The sequence below is a fragment of the Netta rufina genome (genome assembly GCF_964035555.1).
Source record: "Netta rufina genome assembly, chromosome: 2".
NCBI lineage: Eukaryota > Metazoa > Chordata > Aves > Anseriformes > Anatidae > Netta > Netta rufina.
Window position 1 is genome coordinate 50,876,945 of NC_140124.1, and position 26,798 is coordinate 50,903,742.

General features: G+C 45.1%; 1 protein-coding gene across 1 annotated transcript in view; it reads right to left on the reverse strand.

Annotated features, from left to right (window-relative positions):
* Positions 1-25,578, reverse strand: part of E2F3 (E2F transcription factor 3) — a 43,021-nt gene extending 17,443 nt beyond the window's left edge. The window contains exon 1 of the mRNA XM_084283259.1: positions 25,461-25,578. Within this exon, the coding sequence (XP_084139385.1) occupies positions 25,461-25,475 (15 nt within the window). The 5' untranslated portion in view covers positions 25,476-25,578. The remainder of the gene's footprint in view (positions 1-25,460) is intronic.
* Between the last annotated feature and the right edge of the window lie 1,220 nt (positions 25,579-26,798).

Sequence of the window (26,798 nt, forward strand, 5' to 3'; positions counted from 1 at the left end):
GTAAAACCATAAAAGGGCATTTAAGAAAAGAACTGGGAAGAAAAAGGAATAGATTGGAATTAAACTAACTGAATGTAAAAAAAAAAAATCACAAACAAAAAAACCCACAACCCTTAAATTATGCTCTTAAAAAGGAGATTCTGAAAGTCCTTTCAAATCCCTCCCAAAATATTCCTTCTCTGTCAAAAGTATGCATTCCCATACTACCCTACACAGAAGAGCAAGAACAAGAACGGCACTTTAATGAAAATATAACCTCAAAATTACATTTCATACATTGCCCATTCACTGGGCTGAGGTAAAAGCATATAGAAAGATACATAAAAATAGTGCCTTTAAAATCGAATACATTATAAAACCAACGTAAGGAAGAACAGTAGTTTGCAATATTGCTACTTATTTATCTGTATTACTAGTTGAGTGACAAGCAGCTGGTATTTAAAGTAACATTAAAAAAAAACATCTTAAATCAAGTGAATGTGGTTTTAAAAATTGCCCTAATAAATCTATTCTAACACAAAAGCCTCAGATTTTCTTATTGGAAAATAGCAACTGGAATAAAAAAGAAAAGGATCCCTTCCACAACTCCAATTTTTGTTTCCTAAACTATCAGCCTATTGGGTATCACGTTTTATAGTTTTGACTGAGATAAATACTAAGGGGACTTTCTTCTAATATTCATCTACATTAAAAACCAAAACAAAAGAAATGACTGTGAAGCTGAATAAATGTTTGCTTTTAATATAGATAAGCACTAGGAGAAAGTCTCCTATGTATGTCTTAATTAGGTTTACAATTCAGTAAGAGGCACCTCACATAATTATCAAACTACATTCATCTGCAGTCCATACTCACTATGCATTTGACCCTGAGAGCTGAAGGCTGATAGTGTTACACACTGGTGAAGCTTCTTCCAAAGGCCTTAATAAGCCATCCTACTTCCATCGATTTTCAATTTTCGTGATTCCCAGAGAAGTATCAGGGGTATCAAGGAAGCCACGAACTGTAAGCACTTAAACACCAAACCATAAGACTTATATTTAGCTCAAAAAATTCAAATGTGGGTGGCTAAGTTTCAGCTGCAGATCCTTGTTTGAAAGTAGGATACAAGCCAGGAGAACCTAGCAATGGCTTTCAGTTCTCAGGTTGAATTATGCAGAGGTTGCTGCCAGAGAAAAAGTATGCAAGTATCATGACTGCCTCCCAGTTATTACTGCAGAACATCATACAATGCCATTTTAACACCCACTGAAATGAATACATTAGCTCTCAGATATGCTCAGCAGTTGCAGCGCAGACAGCTCATGCCTGCAGTAGCTGCAGCGTGCAGTAACACCCTGCACCTCGTCCTGATGTGGTAGCTCACGCTGCTCACCTCTTGGTCTTGTCTGAACTGAAGAACATTTTCAACCACTTGTAAATGAAACAAAATGACTTTAACCAAACCAAAAAAGTAGTGAAACATAGCAATGAAAAGTAGCATTCTTCCCCTAGACCTACAGCTGGTCATTTTTCCTGAAGGAGGATTATAATCTCGGGGCACTACTGAGCTTTGATTCTCACTTTGATGCCTTGTAGGCAGCTGACCTACCATAAGGTCAAGGTATCTTGCATTCACCACTGTTAATAAAACTAAGTTAAGTGAACAACCCATCTGAAGTTGTTAATTTTCTGCTTACTCATCAGTCTTTAGTGCCACAGGATCAGCCTATGCAGTGTCAGGCTTGCGCTCAGTATATTAGCCACTGCTAAAATGTTCATCACCTTCCCCCACAGTGGTGCAGCACTTTGTATCTTCTTTGCACGAAATTGGGAAGGACAATACAGTGATTAAGCAAGAAATAAACCAAAGCGTAACCCATGTTTCATGCCTCAGACCAACAGAATTACACCTATGCTGCATAGGAAATGAATCATCTGAAATCTTTCTATTGCAATTTTTTTCCGCCAAATATGAAACAATTACTTGTGACTGGAAGCAATGGCTTTGCACTGCGCTGAGCTTGAAGACTTCAGTTACAAACTCATGTTGAAATGAGAAAAGTTATTTTCAGGAAACTGCACCCAGTTTTCATCTCAACTGCTTAACTGCCCAAGGTTAGGAGCTCACAAGTCTCTGAGTAATCCTGAAAATGGCCCGATGTGAAAGCTACTCCTTCATCCCAACAGCTGCTAGAGACCCAGCTGCACTTGCTTGGTTGATGTGGAAGCCCTAGAGACAAAACTTCCAGAAAATGTACTGATGGACAGCCATGACTTATATGCAGACACAAAACAGACCGACCAGGGTCTTGTGGGGGAATCCTGACTGTAGGCTTTGGGGTGGGTGGGTGCAGCCGGACACCCACCACTGCTCCCATGGCTAGGCCGTGGTGGCAAGGCCGGTCCTTGGCCTCCAGCAAGCTTTAACGTCAACACAGCCCTACAAACTGGTGTCAAAGCTGCCAGCCGCTTGTGGGTCTTTGTTCCTAGAAACACACCTTCAGCAAGATTGCTGCCTTCAGGCCTCAACCTGGCCCTACAAACTGGTGTCAAAGCTGCTGGCCGCTTGTGGGCCCTGTTCCCAGAAACACACCTTCAGCAAGGCTGCTGCCTTCCAGACCAGAGCTGAGGGGTTTTCAGTTGCAGATCATGTCAGTAATTTCTCACCACAGACATCCTTTGAAGAAAAACAAGTCTGTCATAAAACAGGCCTGCCACTAAACTTTAAAACTGACAGCAAGCAGGTGGGGGGGCCGGACATGACTGACGACAGAGCAGCAGCAAGAGAGCCGGAGCAATTTCTTTTGATTACGTATCTGTGCAACAATTACACTGACATACTCTTATGGTTTCCACATTAGCCAGCAAGATAAAAGTAAACCAAGTAAGAAATTGTTAGTTCAGATTCACACAGTGTGTGGATGTGGCACCAGCTCTACAGCCGTCTGAAGAGCTGCTTGCAGTATTTCAGCCCATTACTTTGAACTTTGACTGGTGAGACCAGAACTGAAGTGGAACAAGGGAAATACATCTTCAGTATCACTCTAAAGCTGGCCCAGAGAAAAATAATTGTGAAGCAATCGGCATTAAAATATACTCTGCAGAGATTGTGATATCTTTTGTATTTAAGGTCATTTAAAAGTATTTTTTCTCTGTTAAAAGTCATTAACTTCAAAGTGAGACTGTGATTGGATTAGTTCCATCAAGTGGCTTCCACCCTACTTGCAGAAATTAGCACAGCTACTTCGAAAAGAAAACTTTTCAAACACTATCAGTTGTCTAATCAAATTGTCTCCTGAACAAACAAGCCCTGGGAGTGGTTAGAAAGGACATTAAGAGTTAGATAATAAGGTAGGATGAACTTCCTTGGAGGAAATTCCAGGAAATGCTATAAAGTATCAGGTATATAAGTAAAAACTAATGTAGTGCTGAAATACTGGGAGTATATGTTAACATAGTGATCAGGAGAAGACTTAGCCTTTAGTTACAGAACACTGATGTAGAATACAGTCATAAAAGTCTCTAGGATGACAGATTTAATGAGATTTAACACTTACAAAGTGAAGATGCTCACTACACTCCACAGGAAAGAGGAAGGAGCATTCCCCTAGCCACAGCAGTGCTAACTCTGTGTAGATGCACTGTAATGATGCAAGATTGGGCTTGCATCACAAAGTTTGCTTGCAAAATTGCCAGCCTAAGCCACAGCATCTCAAGCTTTGTTTTCCTTGGATACAAGATGCATAAAGGAAAGGATTGTGTCTGTGGAATTGTACCAATGAAGTTTTTGGAGTGCAAGTTTCCTTGCCCACACAGGTCTGCAACTCGAGAGTTCCCCACCCCAACACCCCAAACCTGCCTGCACTCCATACCAAACACGCTGAGCTCCAAAGGACAGCACTGCTTTACCTACTGACACGTGACTCACAGGGACCCAACTAATTTTGTCATTCATTTCTGAAAGAACACCCGATGGGAGCCATATGCAAATGCTTCAGAAACTATAGCAGAAACCTGCAAACTAGAAGGCAGTAAGTTTTAAATACTCGGATGCATATCAAGTTCAGTATTGGGAATTTATGTCCCCAAAGGAGAAACCTTTCTAAAAAAAAAATATATATATATATATTTTTTAAATCGACACCAACTCACAAACCTTGACTCCATATTTTTAACTCTCTGTCTCAGGAATGACAGGTCTTACATTTAACTACTTGTTCAGTTAATATAATTAGTTATGTGAGGTCAGATCTAAAGCAGTAAAATCTTTTATTTTGAAGTACTTCCTTAACCTAGTTCTATACAAGTGTAAAAACATACAGCTGGATTTCTCAAAAGTAATAAATGTACTTTGAAACAATTTAGGGTGATAAAGGTATTACATAGATTCCAAAGGACATTGGGAAAGTTGACAGAACTTTCAGGATACAACCTGACCTAGATGAGATGCAATTATTTGCACTGTATAGTCAGACGTTGAGAAGTGACAGAGTCCTAAGCATGGACTGTAATACAGGATAGTTGTGCAAATTATGTAAACTGTGGGGGTATTTTTTCAGCTCACTTCAAGTCCCAACATTGTCCTAACAAACAGTGAGAAGTTATATTTGCATCTACAAGTAACTATAATGCAGAGTTTGCATGGAGAGATTGATAAGCCGTTCTCAAAGTTTTTATTAGGTACAGTTTTGAAAATGAAGTGACTAGTATCACATCAAAACAAAAAACAACATTAAGTAACCTTGAAGAAGTTAACACAATAAGCTCCTCCACATACCAAACATCAGAGTAACAAAAATAAATAACAAGTGCCATGCAACACAGTTTACATATCCAAAAAGAAACTATGCCTAGAAGCAATCACAAAGAAGGGCCCAAATCGGCAGAAGGTCACAGAAATGGTCAGTAGCATACAAAGAGAAAAGGTAAGAATCACAGACAGCAGAACCTGGAGACTCCAGTTGTGGTTGACATCTTAGATCAGGAGCAAATAATGCCATCAGAAGATTTCTTCACAGTACATTTCTTTGCCTACACACTTAATTGATTTCCACACAGCCTGGGTGGCTAAACTCTAAGAACTGATGATCTTCCCCAACACCATGTCCAAGCAGACAGCTGTTCTATATATCCTTATTACACTAGCCAGTTTGGCAGTAGACAGCTTACATGCCACAAAGATAGCAGAATTCTTCATGTTTTAAATTCTGTGTAATGTCACAAAGAACAGCTAATCCACATCCTACCTCAGCAGTATTTTATACCTATCAGCCACAGCAAGGAACAGAACAACTTAAGAGTGCTGGCAAAATGAAGATAAATTATGTGGTTCAAATGATAAGATTTACTTATTCCCAGTGACAGAGACAGAGAGAGAAAAAAAAAAGACAAACAACAGTTCATGAGAAAAGAGAACAAGTGTTGGTTGGTAGACTAAGCAATTTTCACATCTTTTCTCACATCTGGACAAATTCTCTCATGCCATGGACAGGGCAATCTAAAAAGCTGATGTGATAGCCTAATTTATAAGATGACATTCAAAGCAGATGTGCTAACACAGGGAATAAATTTATTGTGGGAAAGAAGTGAACATTGCTGTTCTTTTGCATATTATGAAGTGTATTTCATAAAATAACTCCCTTTTGGTTCTGGTGAAGGAGAATATATCAGGTCGTAGAGTTGAGTCAAGCAAGGACATATAAAAAATTGAACCAGTCATGATCATTCCACTCCATTTTGTCTTCTTTGCTGTGTATTTCCTAAGGTAAACACCTTGAGATGACTTCTCCAGAAAAAAAAAATTACTCCCTTTAAGTCTGAACTTAAAAAAAAAAAAAAAAAAAAGGCATTTTATCTCTTACACAGCTTTTGATCAAATAAAATAATCTGACTTTCTAACACGACTTCCTACGTACCACAGACCACTAGATTTCCCCTAGTTGCTATGCAGTTAGTAACATTAAACTACCTTCTAACCAAGGACAGGAAGAGATTACCAGGCAATGTCAGAATTTGTGCTAGGAGAAAGCTAAACGAACAAGCACCTGTCAGGAAGGACCATGCACACAGTTGCTCTCACCGAAGAGTGGATAGATGCACTTGCTGACCTCAAGTCTATTTAATATGAAATTATAGAGTGTAACTCTTAGCAAGACATTCATTCTGTCACAGCTTGACAGTTTCAACTCATGATTATTTTCCCCTCATTTAAAAAAAGTTCAATTTCCACTTCAGTTTTGTACTGTTTCAGTTTCCAGCAGTAAGTTCTCGATGTGCTCAAATTCAATAATTCTTTTTAAAAAAAAAAAAAAAACTTTTTACACTAGAGCCATCTGACAGAAGAGCTGAGGCAGGAAGGGACCTGTGGAGTCCACCTAGTTTACCTCCACTGCTCAAAGCCGGGGCAGCTACAGCAGGTTGCTCTGGGCTGTGCCCAGTTGGGTTTTGAGTATCTCCAAGGATGGAGATGAACAGTCCCAGCTCTCCTCGTGTGTCAGATGCTTCAGAGCCCTAATCACTTTTGTAGTCCTTCGTTGGACTCACCCCAGTGTGTCCACGTCTCTCCTGTACTGGTAAGTCCAGAACTGGACCCAGCACACCAGGTGTGTCTCACCAGGGCTGTGCAGAAGGGAAGGAACTTCTCCCTCACTAGCGATACAACACCTAGTTCAGCCTGGGAGGCTGTTGGTTTTCTTTGTTGTGAGGGCTCATCTCTGGCTCTTGGTGAACCTGGTATCCACCAAGACCCTCAGGGCTTTTTCTGCAAAGCTTTTTTTCAGCAGCTCCTGGTAGATGGGGTTATTCCTCCCCAGGGACTGGACTTTGTACATCCCTTCGCTGAACTTCTCAGGTTCCTGTCAGCCCCTTTCTCGGCCTGTCAAGGTCCTTCTGAAAAGCAGCACAATCATCACCTGTATCAACCACTCCTCACAATTCCATATCCTGTGTATCAGTCAAGTTATCACTTAATATTTAATAAGCAAAGTACTGCTCAAGTTGCACAGTAAAGCATTTCTTTCAGAACTCAAATAATTTTTGCTGCACTATTTAATATTTAACATCATCTTCTATTTTCAACATTTTCCTTTAAGAACAGTAGCACTGAATTGTGTATGTTATTCTAGTACCAGCTCCACCGTTCGCAGAGGCAAAAACACCCCTTTTTATGTGCCTTTTCTTGCGCATCCCAGGATGCAAGCCTCAGAGCCACCATCCCTCAGCACTGCACTGGAAGCTTGTGCAGTTGCTTGTCAACTCCTGACTCCTCAGAAGTGCTGCTTTCCAGGATACAGGCCCTCTTTCATAAAGCATAGCTTGCATTCCCTGTTCTCTGGCATACAACTTTGCCTTTGGCTGTACTAAAGACACAGTGTGTTTGAATGAGCCTACAGAGCAAGTTGTAAGAGTCCCATTATCATTTACTATTCTACAAGTAATTACTATCAGTAACAGTTTTTTGTTTACTTTTGGGACAAAGATGAAAGCCTACCACAGCATTGAGATTAGTGCGAATACTCACTGGAATCAACCAAAAGGACCCTTTTCCTCCTCCGATGTGTAGCCATTTTTTAAGCCAATGCCATACTGGCAGTGTTATATTTTTTTAAACCAAAATGATTCATAAAAATCAAACATCCTTCTTATCAATCTCATTTAAATGTCAGATATCTATGTCTTCATTATCTTTCAACTTTCAGTTGGTGATGAAGAATATTAGGAAAATAAGAAGGGTGAGCTGGAAAGAACTGGCTGTTGAGAATTTCTGGTAAACATTTTAAGAAACAGAACAAGCACTTTTTGCAGTTCTGTGTACAGAAGAACTCCAGTCTTCTAATTGCATGCTACTTAAACCCTACAGAAAGGCTTAATTCAAGACTGTTGGGTATCCCCAGGTTTTAGGGATGCCAGAACAAATCTGAAAGAGCAGAACACGAGCAGAGAGGTGAAAGAGACAACGCTTAGGAAAAAAGCAGAAACTCAGGTATCTATTCATAAGCTTTAGTTTCTATTCATTGCAGCCTAAAGTTCAGAGAAAGCCCATTTGGCTTCTTGCACTGCTGCCTTCATCTTCTTTCCCTTCCTACTACCTGCTTTGCTGTATAACCATGCAGTTATTAGAACCATCCATAGGCAATGGACAGCTAAATGGGATTTTCCAGAAGCCTGCAGAAGTCTTCCAGTGGAATCTAGCACATAAATATCACCTATTAAAGACTGCACTAAAATTCCTTTCTTTAAATAGATTTCCTTCTTCAAAATTATCTGTTCAATTCAGGCTTGTAGGTTGTTCCACAAATGTACCTTAATGTATTCAGAAGATAAATGACCACATGATTTAATTGTGCCTTCTTCACAGGAGGAAAAAAAAAAAAAAAAAAAAAAAAAGAACTTTTTTTCTTATGATCAGTACACCTTGATCCTTTTCATTTTCAAATGCAGTTTCATTTATGAGTCATCATTCCCTTCTCACACATACACTTTTCAGTCTCTCTTCTTTATTTCATCTTTCTCCTCTTGTTTTAGTAAAAGCTGTAGGTAGGACAAACTAAAATAGCAAGTTTCACAACTGGACATGAGACATCCTTAAATTTAGATCAAATGAGCCCTCCCAAAGTATACAGGCTCTTTCCAACCAGACAGATTTATAAAAGTTCCATATAATTATAGAAAGGAATAGGATCAAAAATAGACTGTATATGATAGCTTTTCTCAACAGTATGTGGAGAGGGAGATGGACAGCCTTATTCTCTTAGCAGCAGGAAGAGGGGGTAAGACAACTCTGGACAGCCATTGGGAGACCCCATAGGCTTCTGCAGGCTTCCTAGGTTATTAAAAAGCCTGGAGTTTGGTAGATTCTCAAAACAAACAAGCAAACAAACACACCTCATTTCCAACACTAATTATTATCCCAAACATAATTCCAAACGATATCAAACTATAAAACTAAGATTACTCGAGAAAACTTGACATTTCGCTACCTGGGGTTTCAAATTCCTATTTAAGGTTAAAGAAAAGAACTTTCAAGACAGTCTTGGCAGAATCCTGCCTTGCCAGCCATCAGTCTGTCGGAGAAGCATAAAACAATAACAGAAAAAAAAAAAAAAAGAAAAAAAAAACACTACCGTCTTGCCCTGACATCCATAACTTCTACCCGTTCAACGAGTGCCTGTTGACAATAGCAGTAAGAGTCTTCTTACTCATGACTTCCCTCCTACACTTCGCACTGGCAAGCCCTCACATTCTCTGTGCTCACTTGGAACAAGTTCTGCAGCACAGCCCCATGCTTTCCACAGCAAACTGGAAATTTTGTGTCCACTTGAGGTAAATATATTTTATTGAATTGAATATAAAAAGTAAATATGGCAGAGTTACAGTGTTCCTTGTGTAAAAAAAAAAAACGAATTCCAAAATAAATAAAATGTGAAAGCTATGTAGCAATCTTACTATCCCGCAAATGTTTAAATACACAATGGCGCTAAAGAAAGTACCGGGAGAAAGATGGAAATTTTGGCAGCTGCTCTGGAGAGAGCTGAGGCTCTTGGCTGTGGGCAATGTGCAGAAGGATTCTGAGATAAACATATCTGAATTTTTTTGCTGAGGTAATCAATAACAAAATAGTTTGAAGTTAGGCTACAGATTAAAGGGATAACTCCTATTGTGCAGCCCTATTGTTTCCGGCTGTCTTTAGAGTTGGTTAGTTTGTTAACTCCACGCTAGTTGACTTTGAACCACTAGTTGTAAGTTGATTTCCTTACAACCACAAAGATACATCTCCTTTTACTGCTAAGCTGAAGGTGAAATTCTGCAGCGCATGTTGGTTATAAGAGCTGAACTCTGCAGTGGCTTGCAATAAACCAGGTCATGGGTGCAGACCGGCTCCATCTCTCCACTTGAGGGAAGAGGAGGGACTTTGCCATGAGGGCAGCCACAAAACTCAACCTTTCTTGACAAACTTTCCATATGACTGGCATTTGTTACAACTAATCTGACCAGAAGCTCTTGGAGCCTTCCCACGTTTACAATCCATGCGAGATAAGCCCCTCAGCTGCAGCTGGGGCTATGGGCAGTAAAAACCATCCTAATTGATATCTCCACAGATTCTGTAACCTCCCATGCAAGACCACAATGCCTTTTCTTTCCTCTGTTAAAAATCAGTCACTTAAAGCCCTGCTTGGGGAGACTGTACCTGTCAAGGCAGCACAGCCAGTCCTTCATCAGAAGGTACTTCCTGAGAGCAATGATGCCAGAAAAGGTCTCCAGTATTATAAGCTCACCCTACGTACATAACTTCTAGGCACTAGTTACATTTATATCTTCACCTATTTCAATGCCAGCCATCAGACTGTAATTAAATTAAATGTAGCCTGGGAGCCTCAGTCAAGGACTGGAAGCCGAGCGTACAAGACGCAGCACGAACACACGGCTAAGGAAACAGATTCTCATTTTAAGCAGCTACTGGTTTCCTCTGTGAATCGAGAAGATTGTGAGCAACGTTTTCTCCGTGTGCTCACAAGCTCCTAACCTGCTCCCAAACCTGTAAAAGCTGAAAAGTGGAGATGGGGAATGTGTGTGAGACAGCTTCAGTCCTTGGGCATTGCTGGCAAGGCACCGACAGCTGCACGTGCCCTTACTGCTTAGGTTCCTGAGCACAAATAATTTTGTGCCTATTTTTTTGGAGAATCATCTGTTGGATTGTCATTACACACAACTCCACATGCTTCTAGGAGGTGCTAGGGTCACACATGAGGCAGAGCTCTTGGTCTGCTGCAGCCAGTGAGGCATGGCACATGGCACCACGGGAGCACTGAGCTCAGACACGTCCCAGCACTCGCAACTGAGGGTGCAGCTGGGCACCAGCTCCCCAGCCAGCCCACCTGGGGAGCTCGGTGGGCTGAAAACCAAGGGCTCATCCTGGGTTAGCTTTCAGCTGGAGCAGGTCCCTCATCTGGCAGGGAGGTGGTGGGAACCCCCCAGCAGAGAGGGAGGGCAGGATGACCCCTTTGGTGACGGCTGTGTGCTTTACCTTATGGTGTGAAACTGCGTCCCTGGATTATCTCTTCATAAAATCACAGAATCATTAAGGTTGGAAGAGGCCTTCAAGTCCATCTGGTCCAACCACCGCCCTACTACCAATGTCACCCACTAAACCATGCCCCTATGCACTACATCCAAACTTTCCTTGAACACCCCCAGGGACGGTGACTCCACAACTTCCCTGGGCAACCCGTTGCAATGCCTGACTGCTCTTTCTGAGAAGAAATGTCTCCTCATTTCCAACCTGAACCTCCCCTGGCACAACCTGAGGCCATTCTCTCTAGTCCTATCACTAGTTACCTGTGAGAAGAGGCCGACCCCCAGCTCCCCACACCTTCTTTTCAGGTAGTTGTAGACAGCAATGAGGTCTCCGCTGAGCATCCTCTTCTCCAGACTAAACACCCCCAGCTCCCTCAGCCACTCCTCACAGGACTTGTGCTCCAGGCCCTTCACCAGCTTTGCAGCCCTTCTCGGGAAATGCTCCAGGGCCTCGATGTCCTTCTTGTAGTGAGGGGCCCAAAAGTGAAGACAGTACTTGAGGTGCGGCCTCACCAGAGCAGAGTACAGGGGAACGATCACCTCCCTGGTCCTGCTGGCTACACTATTCCTGATCCAAGCCAGGATGCCGTTGGCCTTCTCAGCCGCCTGGCACACGGCCAGATCATGTTTAGGTGAGCATTGATTAGCACTCCCAAATCCAGGAAACCCTTTCCATCACGGACGGGCTCCCAGTGGCACTGGTCCCATTCTCATTTCATCTTTCCCTTCTTACCCCAGCAAGCAATTACACTTACCCGGACTATGAGAGGATTATATTTCACTTCTTAGAACATGGAGATAGGAAGCAGAAGGATATTTTAGTTTCCAAGACAAACGGCCATGTCCCTGCTGCTGAACTGAATGGAACTAATATGTTGGTCTGGGGTGAGATGGTGAGGAACAACGTGAAGACCTTTGACACCCACCCACGTACTGCAGATCCCTGTCCCGACTGGGTGACTTTGTGTCTCAGTCCCAGCATGAAACTAGATCACCAGAAGGATCTCAATATGGTAATTAATGCTTGCCTGTATGTTATTTTGTTCAGTAACACTGAATAGTTTACCAAGCAGCACAAGTGTTTAATCATATCGCCCAACTATTGAATTTAGTATGCTGAAAACAAGGCTTGCTATTTCTACACTACTTTCAAAGTGTAACAACGAAGAAATGGGAAACATTTGTCAATAATATTACTCTGTTCTCATAGACAGAGTTTCATCTGTCAAATATACTACAGAAAACAAGGAGAATAAGGCTAATCAAACGCTACCACCTTTCTTCCTCTCTCTTATTGCCTCTCCTAAGATTGACCACATTTGTGGTTAAATGCAGGGAGTCGAACTTCCTATAAGCAGTGTCGTTAAGGTTCCAGATTTCCACTGTGGTTCAGCCATATCACAGCTCTGGAAATGCATACTGGTTCACGTTCAAACCGCCACGTTAGGTCTTAAAGGTTAAAAAAAAAAAAAAAAAAGAAAGAAAAAGAAAAAGAGAAAAAAAGGATTCCACACTGAAACTGCGAAAGGTTCTTACCAGGACAACCTTGCTGACATAACTGCCTAAAGGAAAAGGATCTTAATATTAAGCTTTAAAATGTATAAATATAGATCTACTTATTGAGATATATGCATCTCAATATATATATTGATATATAATTATACAAACACACCCACATATATATAATCAATAAATCAATAAATATCTGTATCTATGTATCAATCACTTTGTTGAAATTGCTAGTCTGAATGAAAATGCTTAGTGAAAAGACTGACATGAATTCATCCTGCCAGGGGAGCTACAAACAGCTAACTGAACAGAAGAAGCAATACTAGCACCTCAGGATCCCCAGCAGGGACTAGAAGGACTCCAATTTGTCCCCTCAGAGGCTCTCAGCAAGTGAGTCTTGAGAAGATGCAAACTCCACAAACTCCAAGCATCTGCATGATATGCAGGTCCCTCTGGAGAAGAGAAGCACCTAAGTTTATCTTTGTCAATGGATCTGCTCATTACAAAATGGACGTTGAAGCATGCTGCTGTTGGGCCATTTTTCTGAAGAGAAAAAAATCAGATCAGGATACCACAACCACGTGATGGTAGTCAACGTAGATCTAAGAAATTCAGTTTCAACTCTGCCTCTGACAGCAAGAGCAAACTAAGTGGAGGCTGAAGTTTCTCCACTCTATGCACAAGAAGAAGGAAGTGACTACTCATGGCCCTGATTGATATTACTATCAAAAAGAATCCAGTCATGCATGGTGTGCACATGCATGAACAGAGAGACCTAGTGACACCTGCACAAAGATGTCCCCCAAAAAAAGTGCTGCTGCGTGAGTCCTGACCTGCACTACTCCTTCAGCTCAGGCTAATACATTGACTAAGTTACACTCCACTTTTTTTTACTCAGAGAAGAGCAGACCATGGAGCTTCACTTTTCATTCATTCACTCTTAATTCCAGATTCTAACTCAGAAGAATATTGCATTTGTTCTGTGCTGGGGCTCATGCCCTGCAAGCCCATGCAACCATGGAAGGCACTCAAACGTAAGACATAAAGACAGAAAACAGCATCTCCGACATTCAGGGAGAGGTGAAATACTTGCAGGTGTTTAGTGCTACTTTGCAGGGAAAAAAAAAAAAAAAAGATACATTTGCATACTATTTTTGCATCATTCAACGAGTTTGGGGCTGAATCTGGACAATGTATCTCACAGGAGCTCTTCAAGAGGAAAACAAGCCTCCCAGATGCTGGCATTCAGGTTGTGCCTGATCTTCTAAGCATGCCACAATTGCAAGACACAAGTGGGAAAGCCTGGGATACACTGGTGGGCAAGAACATTCGTTTGGATCTTTATGTCAAAATTCCTGTGGTATTGTACTTTTATGAGAAGTTCAAGAAGTTTGAAGCAATTCAAGATCCGTTCACGTCTACCATTTCAACAAGGCACCACTATTGAACAGTTCAATAACCAAGCTCAACTATCTGATATTTTTAGCTAGATATACTATAACATCTCACAGATGCCTGGAGTTTTCTCCCTGCAAGGTCTGAAGGAGATTCCTTCCTTCTCAACTACCAGTTCAGCAGAATTTGGGGGCTGCTTTTCACATGCTCAGTCAACCGAACTCTTCAAATGGCTGGGAAAGCCACATTTCTCCACTTCAAATGAAGTGTTATCAACAGATATAATGCTTGCCTGGTACAATTGGTGCTGCTTCCCCCCCAGAAGAATTAGGAACATGTGTTCAAAATGTCACTGAGGCCATCAAAAGAGCTAAAGGGTAGTCAAGAAAACAAAAACTGGACAAATCTGAAAGGGGGGGGGGAGGCTGAAATTTTAATCCCTTCTTACTATACACTGAATGATTCAGTAATTCCCAATTCACTTTGAGGCAAAAATACCTGATTTGGGCCTTAAAGAAAGAGTGTGTCTTAGTCTCTGCATTGCAGATGAGAACAATCACATTTTGCTTGCTCTGACTTATTGCTAAATTGATTATTCTCCAGGACTGGGAAAGAGGGGGAAAGGAAGGAGATGGTAATTGTCCCTATAAAATTCTTTAAGAAGATGAAAGAATTGAATGCATCTTACTTTTCCTAGCAACCCTCTTTCCTAATTCAGAAGCAAGTAAATCACACTCAGGATAGTATCCTGAACATATGGCTTTCTCTGAATAAGGGGAATTTGCCTGCCTACAAGCTTGCTTTTCTTTTCTTCTCTCTCTCTCTCTTTTTTAAATATGTCAGTCTCTGGAATCCCTATTCACACATTCCCCTTCACAGCACAGTGGGTTTCTGCCTAGGAAAAAAAAACAAACTTTATAAATATTAACATTTCTGTCTACAGAAAGCTGTACCTGAGCTTAACATCTAGACAACTGCATGCAACCTGTTCACTACTGTTGCATTTACTTCCCACATACTCAGCTAAAGCATGATGTAACTAAGATAATAAAAGGTAAGGACTTCAGTGCCCCAAGGCATGCGACAACATGAAAAGCTTCCTTTAGAGAACAGATCTCAAGCAGACAATATTGGAGGTCTCCAAATGATCTTGCACCTTTCTTTACCATATTTCCTGCACACACCTCTGAAGCACATGGCTCCAAGAGTGGCAACTTACGGAACATGTTTTTACTTCTTCTTTTCCTTCTCCATGCACAAGACAACTTATTTTGCATGGTCTGTGTTTTGAATGCTCCCCTCATCGTAATGTAAAGCAGCAAAAAGGGAGGACCATTGGAGGGACAGTACTAACCCCTTGATCTGAAAGATGCTTCCTACAGAGGTCTTGCAGGCTCATGGTTGCAAAATGGTGGTTGTGAGGGCCCTGAGAAGGGGTAAGATACCTGCTGAAGCTTCTCACCCTCTTGTCTGCAATCTCAGAGGGAACTGGTTGCAAAGTGCAGAAGATGACCGCAGAGAAAGCTGCCAACAGGAATAAAAGGACAGTGAGGATGCCAAAATGCAATGGTCTGCTTTTTTTTTTTTAATTAACAAATAAAAAGACAAGCAAGAAAAATGTGACTAGAAACTGAAATCAGAAATGAAATTGAAACAATTTTATACAAAGCATGAACCAAAGTCATACCAAAACCCACCTGATTTTTTTCTATGAACATCATTCGCAATTCCCCATGTTCATTTATGTCATCTTCGTGGTGTCAGTTTTCAAGAGAACAATTCTCAGCTCAGCACGACAGAACAGTGATACTGACGGGCATGTAGAACATTAGCATGTTATAAATAAACTGCTAATTTGAGGTGGGAAAAATCATCTAGGCGGCTCTTATGATTAAGAACCAGAGGAAGAAAAAGAGCAACTTGCTTATGCTTCCAGGACACTGCTTTTTACAAAATGAACTTTTTCTAACCCTCAATTCCTATGAAAAAAAAAAAAAAATGAATCCTAGCACCACTGAAACACCCACTGGTTAGACAAAGCAGCCAGTGAAAATGCTATTATAATTTTAAAGCCCTCCCTGCCCTTGCCTTGAGTAGCAAGCTGTCTTTTCTACTGTTTCAAGAGGTTTGTTCTTAAAAAGAGTACTACAGAGTTGTGAAGTTTCAGCTTCCTCTCATCTGACTTGCAGTTTTACATGACTCGTAAGAGACGTTTTTAGGCTATAGATACTGCGTATCCGAGAAGAGAACAATGTGCAGAACTATTATACAGCAATTTGTGTCTGGGTTACTTGCAGCTGTTTGATAAAAGCCTTACTATGAAAAGCAAAACTTTATTCTGCTGAACTGACACCCAGGATTATTTGTGTTTCTGATAGGCCTGATCGCCACCCTCCTTCTGTCCTGAGCTAGGATCCCTTCCCACCCTTCCCCAGTGTGCAATTGCAGATAACACCCTGCTGCTGCGTGGCTGCCATCGCTGGTATTATTTCTGTATCACTTGGGCATTGTCGCTCTTTAGCAGAATGCCACTTACTAAGCAATATTATAAAAATGCCTGCGAATATCTATGTTCCCCATAAGTGAGGATAATGGCCTCATTGCAAAAGTCTCGATAAAAGCGGCATGTTCCAGCAAGACAGCTTTCAGATATCGCTAAACAAAAGCCTACTGTGAGAGCCGTAACCAACATCAATTCCCACTATGTGAAGACATTAGACAAAGTGTGAACTAGCTTACTGTATGGGGACAAAAAACTGACTGTCAATGTGTGGGACCAACACTGCCTAAAACACTACATTGGCAAGTCAAAATACAACCAGCATATATGCATGGTAATTGTCATTTAATTCCAGAGTTAGCAGTAGAACAAAACAAGTACCGAAGGCAATATTAGGTTACTAGCATCACTCAAGACATTATAATTCCGTATCTTTCCATTTCTAGTGTCTTTGATTAGGAAAAATGACTTTAAAACCAGCAGACATTAAAAGAAACACAATATAAATCCCAGGTTCCATCACAGAAATAGAGAGCACAGCAAAAGCTTAAGACCTGCTCCCAAAAATATGTATTTTCCACTGTAGAGTAGACAACCTCATACATGGGAACCACCATTCCACATAAGGCACAAGACAAGACCCTTTCTGCCTGGGCATCATTTTACATTTTTACGTATTTATCTATTTACACTGTGGTAGCACCCAAAAAGACAAAAGCCTCCAGTCAAAATAAGCATACTATACCAATAGAAATGCCAGGCCAAGAGGTTACTTCTTAACTTCCAGACCTGAAATTTCCCTGATTATATACCTTAAATGAATGTCCAGGAAGGAGGGACATAGGCAAGCCTACTTGCCAGTTTCACATGAAAGGCAAATTTGAAAGCTTTAAAATTTGTAGAGAGCAGTACAGTTGCTCTACGGAGAAGTATTTCACGAAAAAGTTACATCTGCACTTTAAGATGTGTAAAAATCACAAAATCCTTCAGCATAGATTCAGTGATTTGCAGAAAAAAAAGGTGATATCCATTACTTAACTCCAATTTTAGTTTAGATTTTGTAACTAACTGTTAGAACTAAAATTAAGAAAGTCACATTAAGAAAGAACTAATAGAGTACATCGATGAGACTGACACGTTATGTAAGAATTCAACTCTTGCACTGCATGGTGACAGCCACCATTGAGTCCTAAACCAGAGACTTTTAATGTCACCTTAATTAACAAGGAAGGAAGTTTGCCAATGAGTTTACTTCCACCCCTTTCCTAGCAGCAAGTTATGCAATATGCAAGAACCTTTGAACCAACAGCTCTACAACAACACCCCCCGCCCCAAAAACCACACACATACCCATCCCAGCACCCCACTCCAAAAAATTAATGACATTGCAAAGAGGACAAAATCTTTCAAGGAGTTCATTGATGAAAATTACTTCTAGAATCTTTACTTATATTAACCACCACACATACAGCTTTGGAGTAGAAATGTTGAAGCTGAAGCAGCCAAGGCTAAGCAGAAACCTCTCGTTATCTAGTTTCTCTATACAATTTATTTTCACTGAAAATAGTTGTTTAGGTATTTTCTGTGGGTTTTCACGGACCTTTCCAAAATAATTAGTGGCTTGCAATCTATACATAACCTGACTATAAAATCCCATTTTAAAGTTATAAATGTGAAAGCGAAAATAATAGCAACCTCTGCTGTTAATTAGCAGCTTGTTCATACACAGAGATACCAAGGATATACTATATACTGCAGTAATGTAACTGAATGTCACAGGAAACACCCAATATTTTCCTAAAAATCAGGTCCTAGACCTTTGAAGTGGGGCACCTGAAAATGCATTCTTAGCTAGTGGATACTTCTGAGCTTAGATGCAGACATATACAAGTTGAACAAAATATTGAAAGCAGATGCAAGTGGTCAAATTAAGTCTCCTACCTAAAAAAGCGAAGAAACAGGGTTTTATTTCTGAAGGTAGGTTACTGACATTCTCATGGAAAAAAACAAAAGCCACAATTACCAACCTAGCTCAGCACAGTAGAAAAAAATACCCGTCTGATTATAAAAAGGCGATCTTCATTGCTGCAGATTTCTTTCCCAGTTTGGTTCAAGCAAAAGACCTTCAGCACACAAGGTTGAAAGACACAGGACACACGTGCAGTGGTGACAGCCACTGCTTTAGTAGACACACTACAACAGGTCACATCAAAAACTGTTCACGCTCATAAGTAGGATAGAAGACACAAAACACATTCTATTTAACCTTAATCGAGTTCTGTTTGTAAACAATTACCAACACAATTGACATGTATTTATAACTGTACAAAAGAAAGGCTAAAATGCCTGAAGTAGTATGCTCCTACCAGATAGCAGAGGCCATTTTTAGTACATGCTTTATCAACGTCTAGTCAAACTCTTGTCTTCTCTCTTTATGGGACTTGCAAACGGAAATATTTCCCACAGTTCACGATGAACCCAAAAGGCATTAAGAACTCCATGCATGCCATGAGATCCAGCAAATAATAGCAGCATCCAAGTAGAAAGCATAGTACTTCAGAAGACATCCATGCCAGGTATAGCACTTCCAAGTGTGGTTTTGGACCAGCTTACTTGAGGGAAACAGAAGTGAAATAGTTCCCTTTTAAAGATGTGATAAATTGGGCAACTTTGCCAAGTCTGCCTTCAAACAGAAGACAGAACTGAAATTAAAACCAAGTCCAAATACTTCATCAGTAGCACCTCGTGCACTGGGACAGCCCAGTCCTAGAAGCACAGGCAGTCTCCCCCCTATCACACACCACTGCCCCCAACAAATGAAGGGGGGTTTCTTCTCCCCAAGGGAGCAAACAGTTCTGCTCTTGAAAAATAATGCAGGAAGTGAATAACTCTGCCAGCCAAAACAAAGCCTGAAGTCAAACTTAGTCATTTGTAAGTATGATAGTTGCCACCACATATACATGCTCAGCGCTGCCAGCTGTAAATGAGATTATTTGCAGAGACTGTAAAAACCCAAAGATTTAGTTACGCTAACAAGAGCTTTCCATTTTTTTGAAACCTCACTCTGGGCAGGGCTGGGCCTAAGTTACCACCAACACCACAAGAAGCCTATCTGACCTAAAGTCATGGTCTATGATCCATCCTTAGAGGGCATCTTCCCCAAAACCCCTGGTGGAGCCCATACAGAATTAAAGCCCAAGCCACCCTACCACCCCTCCATGCTGGCACCAAGATGGATGGGCAGAAGGAAGCCGGCACTGCTCCTTCTCTTCAGGGCTACCTGGCTGTTTGTGACAGTAAATTAAGATCATCCACAGAGGCCACTACGTTAACTTATTACTCAGTTTGTCCTGTCCTGCCAGCATCCAGACTAGCAGATGATGGCCATTTCTACGTAGTAACTGAAGACTCCTTTACATGGGCAAACCAACCAGCACAGCAAAACAACCCTGCCACCAGATTTCCAGCAATCAGCCCAACACACTTTTTCAGAAGTGAAATATGAAGGTTTGAAAGGTGTTGTATTTGAAGTCTACTGCTACCAGAAGAACCTCACATCTTCATTTCTTACCCCATTTCTCTCTTTGTGCTCTGGACAGGAGGGAAGGGTCAAATTCCACCCCACCCCCCCGGCCTATTGAGAACACAAATCTGGGGCTACAAAGAGGAAAGGTGCTACTTCATTTTCCTTTCTCCAACCTTTCTAATGAGCCAGTTACCATAGTCATCAGGCCCAGCGAGGCCCCTCTGCTCCACACCTCACCTTCCTCCCCTAGGGAGAGGTTAAGGCCTTGTGAGACAACCTGACTCTGAAAGGGTCTCTAGCTCCTGCTAGGCCTGCAAGTCACTCTGTCATGTCTTAAAAACTTCTTTCAAAGCCACCAATCCACAAAAACATTACAAGTAGAAACCTGTAATTAATGGACACGTTTGTTTTCACAGCCATGTGATTCTTTTATAAACGCACACCTCTATTTTAGTACGTATGGCTTTCGCTTCAGGAGAGATTAAACAGTCTAGAACTCTTCAGCTTGGCGAAGGTGACTGTGGACAGAAAACAGTGCTTTATCATAAGCTGCGTAGAGAAATACACACAGGGAAATCATTTTCCCCTACCACAACATCTAGGATCATCCATTAAAGCTATAGGCAGCAAGTTCAAAATGAAAAAATGTCCAAAGCAATGAAAATTATTTCTTTTCCATATAAGACAACTGAATCATGTAACTTGTTGCTACATAAGGCTAGAACCAATGAGTATAAAACCCACTGTAACCTCTGACTAAGAAGACACTCTATAGAAGAAAGCAGAAGGGCTGTTCAGCGCATTCACGTGCTCTTGTCTTAAAGATTTGCCACTGTTGTAGTCAGAGAAGTAGTAGGAGAACCTCTGGTCTTGCAAAATGCGGCAATTCCTAAGTTTAAGGATTTTTTTTTTAAATGCTAACATACAAACAAGCACGCTGTAAAAATTAACAGAGCAGCACCAAAGTACCTGGGATAAAATGAAGGAAAAGAAAATGCCTTTAATTGCTCAATCAGTGGGCCCTAATGTGACCCATATCCAGTCTTTGGCAAACTGACTGGTGGCACAAGGAAGAGATCCTTTGAACAGGAAAGACCAATTCCTGAAAAGTGATGTCCAGTGAGCAGATTTAACACCCTAACACTACTGAAAGAAAAAGCTCTCATCTCCTTCCCTCATATCATTTGTCCCATCTCGGGTCACGTATTCCCAGTACGTACCTCATGCCAGAACTAAAGCTCATCAGACGCAGCTACTTAACCATGTTAAAGCAGGAGACCACCAACCCACAGGCACATCAAGATGCTCCCCAAGTGCAGAGGGGAGGGCAAAAGTACTGGCTGGCCAGGGGAAGGACAAGGATAGGCTACAGTGGTGATGGGAGAAGCGAGACTATTTTTCCAGCAACAGTAAGGCCTTTTGAGTGGCTCAGCTGCTCATGGAAACCTGCCAGAAGTTCTTATCATTGCAAGGAAATAAACCTGCTGTACTTCAGCAGTTCTGGTGCAGACAGAGCCACACCAACATAGCCGGACTCTGCATGAGGAGAGCACATCCACCACCAGCAAGCACAAGCTACAAGCTATTCCTGTGCAGATTTATTTGGGTGCCTGCTTTCCGCTAGGTACTCGTTGCACAGTTGGGGCAATCAGGATTTGAGCTCTCTTTGAGCTCTCCTCACACGTTTGTACCAAAGGACCATGTGGTACCTCCTTGGGCTCAGAAGCTCTCTGTCCCTGGAGAAGATGCGTTTAAACCAGACAGTCCCATACATTTTATTCCAAAACCAAAGGCCTCAGGCTCATGCTAGCATTCATTAACAGAAACTAACAGGCAAAGAAATATGAAAATTGGTCTGAATTTGAAAATACCCATGGCTTCTTCACAGACAAAGCTTTTTATTCCCACAAACTAAAAATAAGCTACTAATTATTTAACTGCCCGCTTCCTTTATGCCACTTCCAGGTTTTTCTCCCATACCTTAAGTCGCTGTTCAGTATTTATGTCCTATTTAGCCTGCTCCTATACCCAACATCTAGATTATGTATTACCCCCTTGTTCTCCTATTCCAGCTGTGACTTGCTGAGAAGGAGGCAGGAAGAGGTGCTTTCTAAACCACCAGAAAAGGAGAGAGGTGCTAAGTATTCAGTTTGGAAATGTAAATCCTCCCGCCCCCTTCTGAAGTATGCCGAACCAGCCTCTCCAGAGCTCATGTCATCTAAAGGCCACAGGAGTTCTCTAAAGATATTCTTGTTAAGAGGATTTAGCCCCTTTTAAAAAGGACTTAACATGTGGGTGGTGTCTCCATTTAAGCATTTTCTCATGGCTAAGAAAATGGCCCTCTTCTTAAAGGCTTATCTTTATAACCCAAAGACAGTAAGAAATTCTCCACTATTTGAATTAGAAACATTTTGAGCAGCTTTCACTTAGAGTAGCTCCATTTTTAAATACCGTGATTTGCAAATGGTAGTGACTTTCTCATACAAAGCGGGAAGCCAACAGCAGCCTGAATGTTGCGGGCCACCTCGCCAAACAATAATTTCTCCTACGTAGGCCTCGCTTTCATGATTTGATTGACAAATCCAATCATGAGCTGAGTTGATTGACAAATTTGCTGCCATCAAAGTGGCGTGGTGTCAGCTCCCCTGCTTCCTTTCCTTCCACCCTGTGCCCTCTTCCCAGCCATCTCCTTCCCGTGACGGTCCCTGGCACTTACCAGACCATCCATTAGCTGGTTCAACCTGCTTGCCCAGCAGAAAACTTTTATTTACGTATTTTGGTTGGGGTTAGCTTTTCTACCAGGCTGGCAAGTTGAACTGCCCCAGGAAGGTGGAGGAGCCCTGGGGCTGGCAGAAGGGAAGCAGCATCAGCTCCTGGCAGGGAAGGGAGCAGGACCCGTGCCCCTAACTGCAGCACTGACCTGTCACTTGGGCTCACCTGGTCTCCACAGGCAGGGACTCAGACTTGCCCCAGGACCTTAGGAGCATGAGCTGATGCTTACTTTGCAAGGGTTAGTTTGTCATCACTGCTGGTGAAGCTGTGGCAGCAGCTCAGTCCTGCCAAGTAACAATTTCCATTAACTCCGCAGGAATCGTGAAAAAGTCTCTCATGTCAAAGGGCCGGGCAGCCCAGGCTCGCTGGGGTGCAGAAGCCTGGTTAATGACACTCTGCCAGGAGCCGCCACGACAGGCAGCAACACACGCAGCCAGGAGCAGGTTTGGGACAGTATCGAGATGCCTGCTTGGGAGACGGAGGAGTGTGTTGAGTTTTCACCTCTCCTGGGCTGAAGACGCCTGCTGTTATGGGCTAGGCTACCTTTCCAGGCTTTTCCAGCACGGTTACACTTACACAAGCGTAGATAAAGTAACTAACATATTCCCAGTGGGGAAGCAGCTTACTTTGGCAAAATAAACTTTCTTTTGCTGGTATAAATGGCTCCCTGAGCAGCCTAAACTACATACTGCCATACTAACTCTTTTCCACTTATACCATAGTTTATATTTGGAAGCGATGGGTGGGTTGCCAGTGTAGCTACATCTGCAAAGACAGAGTATTTTCATAACCCTAACCAGCGCAGGTGTGCTGGCCAAATTTCTGACTTACCCTCTCAGTCTTTTGCATAACAGGGCCGTAATTTCAGCTGGGGGTCTCCGTGTACTATTTGTAACTCAACTAATCAAGCGCTAAATTTATATTGATGCTGCTTGCCAGGGCTCGCTGCCTCAATTACCCAGCAGTTTCTCACTCCTCTCACCAGTCTTTGCTATCAGTTTCTCAAATCGGATCAGCTAGGAACTACCAGGAAAATACCCTCGCCTCCCGGTCCCAGACAATCTTTCGCAAGATTTGGTGAAAAATGGATGGGAGTCAGAGAAGTGCTAAATGGCTGCGTCGTCGTCCTGCCAAGACGACGAAAGCGCTTTGGCCATTCCTTGCAGAGCAGCCAGAAGAGGCAGAGCACTGGGATGCTTCAGCCTTGCCTCCTGACAGGCAGGTGTGCGGCAAACCAGCGCGGTTCCAAGAGGGGCACTGACGTGAGCACGGCTGTCAGGGCGGGGAGGGATGCACAGCCTGCTTCCTGGCGTGTGCTAGGGATTGCTTTATCGCCCTGGGAGGGTGCCAGCCCCACACTAAGGATGCCGCCAGCCAGACCAGTCTCTTCCTCCCCCATCCCACATCTCCCCCCTGAGTAAACACGGGGTCTGAGGATATGCAGCACAGACTGCCAGGGACTTCTGGCAGGCAGAGCTTGAAATCACCTTCTTGTGTCCAAACCTTTAAGCGGGGCAGAAACCTTCCTAGGTTTCACGGCAGGGAGTTCTTTCCATTAAAGAGGTGAATGCTATAACACAAAATAATAATAATGATAATAATTAATAATACACTACGCTTGTGCTTACGGTCTTGTAGCACCCACTGAGGAGAAATGTCAGAAGTCCCCTCCAACACCAACACCCCCCCGACGACGCAGAAAAGCCTGTCCAATCGCTCCCCCCCAGAATCACCCCGTTACATGCGCTCCTCTTCGTACCGGCTTAACGCCACCTTCTAGGAATCAAGCTGTTGCACAGGACGGACAAATATTTACAGAGCAGCCTGAACCGGCCCGTTTGACACCACGCACCCTCCCGACACACCGAGCAGCGGGACACCGATCGCCCTGCCCAGCCTAGACCCTTCATCCTCGCCCCGGCTGCGACTTGTCAACCACCCCCAAACTCCCCTCCCGACCTCGGCAGCCAACACCTGCAAAAAGCCTCGGCGAGAAGAGCCTCGTGGCATCCCCGTGGGCTGCGGGACGAGCGAGCCGCGCCGGCTCCGAGCTCCCCAAGGGGGTTTTGGGGACCGCTGGCACCGGCTGCGGTGCGCACCGGGACCCCCCTCGGGGGCCGGGCGGTGGGGGGGAGCCAACAGGTGAGCGCCCCGCGCCGCCTCCGCCAGGGAAAACGCCTCGGCCCGGCCCTAGCGGGCACCAGCCCGCATGGCAGCCCTCCGGCCGAGCCCGCCGGGACCCCCGGGCCGGGCAGCCCCCTCCCCGGGGCCGGGCAGGTGAGCCGGGATCCGAGGCACGGACCCCGCTGTGACAGCCCGGCGAGTGGGGGGGGAAATGGGGGTAAATGGGGGGCCGGGGGGGCGCACGGGGGGGGCAGGGGGTTCACCGTGGGGGGGTCGGGGAGCACCGTGGGGAGGGGACGGGAGGCACCCGCCGGGGGGATTTGGGGTGCCCCCGGTCCTGGCCGCCCCCTCCTCCCCCCCCGTAACTTGGCGGAGCCCACGAGGGCCAGGCGCGCCCCCGAAAAGGGCGAGGACAAAGGAAGCCCCCGAGCGGGGGGCAGCGGGCACCGGGGGCTGGGGGAGGGGGGGGGGGACCCGGGGAAAAAAGAGGGGTGGGGGGCGGTGGCGGCACCGGGCTGGGGGGGGGGGGGCGCCGCGGGGGGGGCTGCGGGGGTCGCCGCCGCCCCGCGAGGCACTGACCTGCTGCAGGGGCATTTCCGAGGGCGGCGGCGGCGGCGGGCGGCGGCGGGCCGGGGGCGGCCGGGGCCGGGGCCGGGGCTCGGGCTGTCCCAGGCCGGCGGCAGGAGGAGGAAGCGGCGTCCCCCTCCCCCCGCTCGGCTCGGCTCGGCTCGGCTCGGCCCCCCCCGCCCGCCCGGCTCCCAGTCACAGCCGCGGCCTCGGCGCACGTGTGCGAGACGTCACCGGCGGCTCCGGGGGCGAAGCGGAGACACCGGCGGGGCACGGCGCGGCCCGGCCCCCCCCGGGCCCCCCGCCCGCCGCCCCCCGGCCCGGCCCCGGCGGGGGAAAGGGGGGCTCCGGCCCCGGGCAGCGGGGTCCCCCCCGCCGCCGGCTGCTCGCTCGCTGCGCCCGGGGCTGCGGGACGTGGCTTGGAGGGGGTGGGGGGGGGGACACGGTTCTTTTCTTTTCTCTTTTTTTTTTTTCTTTTCTTTTTTTTTTTTTTTTTGCAATAAGACCCGGCGGCCCGGGCCGGAGCGGGGTGGGGGGGGGGGTAGGAAGGAGCCAGGAAAGTTTATTGCAACAAAGCGCCGTCTCCGCCTTTCCTGCCCCCCGCCCCGGGCCCGGACGGCGGCGGGGAGAGCCGTGGGCAGGAAGAGGGCCTGCCTGGCGCCGATCCCCACCGTCCCCTTCACCCTCCCGCGGGGCCGGGGGAAAATTACCGGGGGGCGGCCTCCGCCTCCGCCGAGAGCGGGCTGCAGCAGCGCCGTCCTGCCGGCGGGTCCGTGGGGGGTGCAGTACAGCGAGCTGCCAGCGGGCTGGCCCCCATCCGCCGCCGGGGCAAAGGCACCGGGAGCCTGGGCAGCGACGGCGGCGGAGGAGGAGGAGGAGGAGACAACACAGGGCGCCCCCGCCGCCGCGCCGGTGCTGCGGATCTGGATGAAGGTGCCGGCGGCAAAGCGGGCTGGGAAGCCGGCGGGGGCCACTCTGCAGTCCGAGGGCGGTGCGGGCGGCTGCGCTGCCGGGGCCGGCGGCTGGAGTCCCCTTCTCATCCTTCCCTCCGGCTCTGTCCCCGCAGCCGCGTCGCCTCCTCCCCCCGTCCCTCCCCCCCCGGCCTTCCCGGCCGCTTTCCTCCTCGATGCCGGGGCCCCGCGCAAAATACTGGGGGGCGCGGGTGCCGGGGGGGCCCCGGCTGCAGGATGCGGGGCGCCGGGGGGGGACGGAGGCGGCGGGGCGGGCAGATGCGGCGGATGGAGCGGGGCCGCTCCCGCTGTGTGGGGCCGGCTGGAAAATGGCTCCAGGAAGCGGCGGCTGCTGACAATGAATGAAGGGAAGGGAGACGGGTTACGCGCCAAGGGCCTC